The 2,707-nt window shown below is 44.4% G+C and overlaps 1 protein-coding gene across 1 annotated transcript; it reads right to left on the reverse strand.

Moving 5' to 3' along the window:
- Positions 1 to 276: 276 nt before the first annotated feature.
- On the reverse strand, positions 277 to 1,878 carry dlx1a (distal-less homeobox 1a). The gene is made up of 3 exons (XM_037686954.1): positions 1,440 to 1,878; positions 977 to 1,176; positions 277 to 782 (listed from the first exon to the last, which is right to left on the reverse strand). The coding sequence occupies exons 1-3, from the start codon at positions 1,735 to 1,737 to the stop codon at positions 531 to 533; spliced, it is 750 nt and encodes a 249-aa protein (XP_037542882.1). The 5' UTR covers positions 1,738 to 1,878; the 3' UTR covers positions 277 to 530.
- Positions 1,879 to 2,707: the final 829 nt, after the last annotated feature.

Genomic DNA, 2,707 nt, shown 5'->3' on the forward strand with positions numbered 1-2,707 from the left:
ACAGACTAACAGAAAGGTCTGAATAATTTAACTTAAATAAGGAACACGTAAACAGAACATGTGTGCGTGTGATGGCCTGCGCGCCATTTGTGATCAATAATTTGGTTAAAGGCGCGCTGCTGTGGCCTGATTGGCCTCGAATGGTTTGAGGTCATCATCACCTTAAGACTCAACTTGTGGCGCCAACAAACCCGTGTTTTCTTCTAAACAGAACAAGCTCAGCAACTAAACTCTTCACACAAATTAAGAAATTGAGAGCAGCCAAAAGAAGGATGCTTTTTTTTTTTTTTTTTGCCTTTATGGTTTCCGCTGGACTTGCTGCCCTGGATGCATTGTGCGCCGTTTCACCCCCTCATCTCCCTCATTCTCATTCTTCTCCCCCTGCTTCTCCTCCGCCTGCCGTCACCCGGTCTGAGGAGGCCTCCGTGTGTGAGCGCGCAGGGATGCGGCAGCAACAGTCTCCGGTTTTTATTGTCGAGCATCATCAATGCTGAGCCGGCCCGTCACCATCCCGACACTCCGGTCTCTCTTCACATGAGCTGCGACTGTTGCATAGACTCTTGGTGCGTGCTTGGGTACCACGAGGTGTAGCTGGGGATATAAGAGCCCGTGGTGCCCACAGAAGCCTTCACGGTGGTCGGCGAGGTCCATACGGGCGCAACGGAGGGGGAGCCGCTCGAAAGTCCACGGCCCGTGGCTAAAACGTTGGTGTCAATCGTGCTGCCGCCCTGCTTCATCAGCTTCTTGAATTTGGAGCGTTTATTCTGAAACCAGATTTTCACCTGCAGAGACAAAGGAAATCATTTTAATTAGGAAAAGGGTGTTTTACGCACGATTTACGCGCGCCTTACGCATGCGATCCAATGGAATAACAATAATAATATAATAATCATCATAATAATAATCATAATAATCATGTTAATAATAATTTGATTGTCCTGTAGTGTGGAGCTATTTGTGAGTTCCTCAGCCTTGCCTGTGTCTGAGTGAGACCCAGCGACGCTGCGAGCTCCGCTCTCTCCGGTAACGCCAAATACTGAGTCTGTTGAAACCTCCTGTTCAAAGCCTGGAGCTGTAAACTGGAATATATAGTCCTTGGTTTTCTAATCTTTTTCCCCTTGCCGTTGAATCGCACCTCCCCGCCTTCCACCACCGTGTTTTTCTCCGTTTCTGGCGCTGATGGAGACAAAAAGTGGGAAAAGGGGTTAAAAAAAAAAAGAAAAAAAAATGAAGGGAACAGAAGCGAGGAGCAGCTGTAGTTCTGCGCTGCAGTGAATACTTCAGCACAAGTTAACAAGCTGTACTTTAAGTATAATTACCCTTAATTGCATACATTGTTTATAGCGTTACGCAATAAATAATTGACAAGCTTGGTCCCACATCTGGGGCGTCTTTTTATTCCAAGCAGGGAGCCGAAGAAACACAGAAAGTCAACGTACCTGCGTCCTCCAGTCGTGTCTGCGTGAGCCCCGAGCTGTTTTGGTAAGTCTGTACTGTGCTGAGATATGGACTGGTGGGGTGGCTGCCGTATGGATAACCCAAAGATCTGGGGAAGGACGAGGCCGGACTGTAGCTGTCATGCTGTGTGTGACCTGCAGAATGTAAACAGTGCATGGGGTAGTGTCCGTGAGACATGGAGGAAGGCGACATTTGTTGACTCGGGGGTCCAAACTCCATGAAAACGGCTTTTCCTGAGGCAGGGCTATTAAGACTTTCTGGAATCGTAGTCATTGTCATCTCTTCTGGCAGATCCCCTCGTCTCGCTTTTGTTGTTTCCCTCCAATGATCTCAGTGAAGGATGGATCCCAATTTAAGCCGAGCGCATTTTTTCTCTTTCCATTCATAAGAAAATGCAGTTTGTGCCCGTGAAAAAGTCCCAGGAGTGATGCTGTGGAGCAAGACAAACTCGCTCAAAGGTTTGAATCTCGGACTCATGAATATTCATCGGAGGCTGTCACTGATTGGTCCACGCTCTCCAAGGGAGACGCCGATTGGTGGAGCTGGGGCTGGGTCCGAAGAACCTGGTGAAGTCAAGGAAACCCAGAAAAACCTCAGAGCTCCTTTTTGACATGTTAAGATTCACTGGAGCGTCAATGTCGCGCCTTTTCCTGGGAGTTCAAACAACATTTTCATCACAGTTCCAGCTGCTGCCGGCCAGTCTGATTAAAGCTTCTTTTTTAATTAAAGCTCCTAACGCGCCATTAGGAGGAAGCCGCGTATTAGCATAACACTAGCGTTCAATTTTCATAAGCAGGTCTGTAATTAGTCATGTATTTATCACGTGGAGCTGAGGTCTCTCCACCTGGCAGCTTCAGGTAGGCCTCAGGCTGCAAATAACACCTAAACGCAGCTACAACACTCTTAAAAAAACCTGTATCCTCTTATTTATTAACAATGTTCTCATTAATTAAAGATATAATTTATGGCTAACATTTGAAATGCTTTATAAAGATGGAAAAAAAATGTTGTTTATTGAATTTAATTATTCAAATGGATGTTTTCTGCATGGGATTTCATAAGCTTTGCAGCAAGAGACATTTTCATGCATGTAATGTGCAAAGCGTTGTACACATTTTTATTTTTATTTATCTGAATTTAACCCATTATTTTCATTTATCTTAACTGACCAAGAACAAAACAGTTATATATATATATATATATATATATATATATATATATATATATATATATATATACATAATTTTTT

Source organism: Nematolebias whitei, chromosome 13 (genome assembly GCF_014905685.2).
Source record: "Nematolebias whitei isolate Nwh7 chromosome 13, NemWhi1, whole genome shotgun sequence".
NCBI lineage: Eukaryota > Metazoa > Chordata > Actinopteri > Cyprinodontiformes > Rivulidae > Nematolebias > Nematolebias whitei.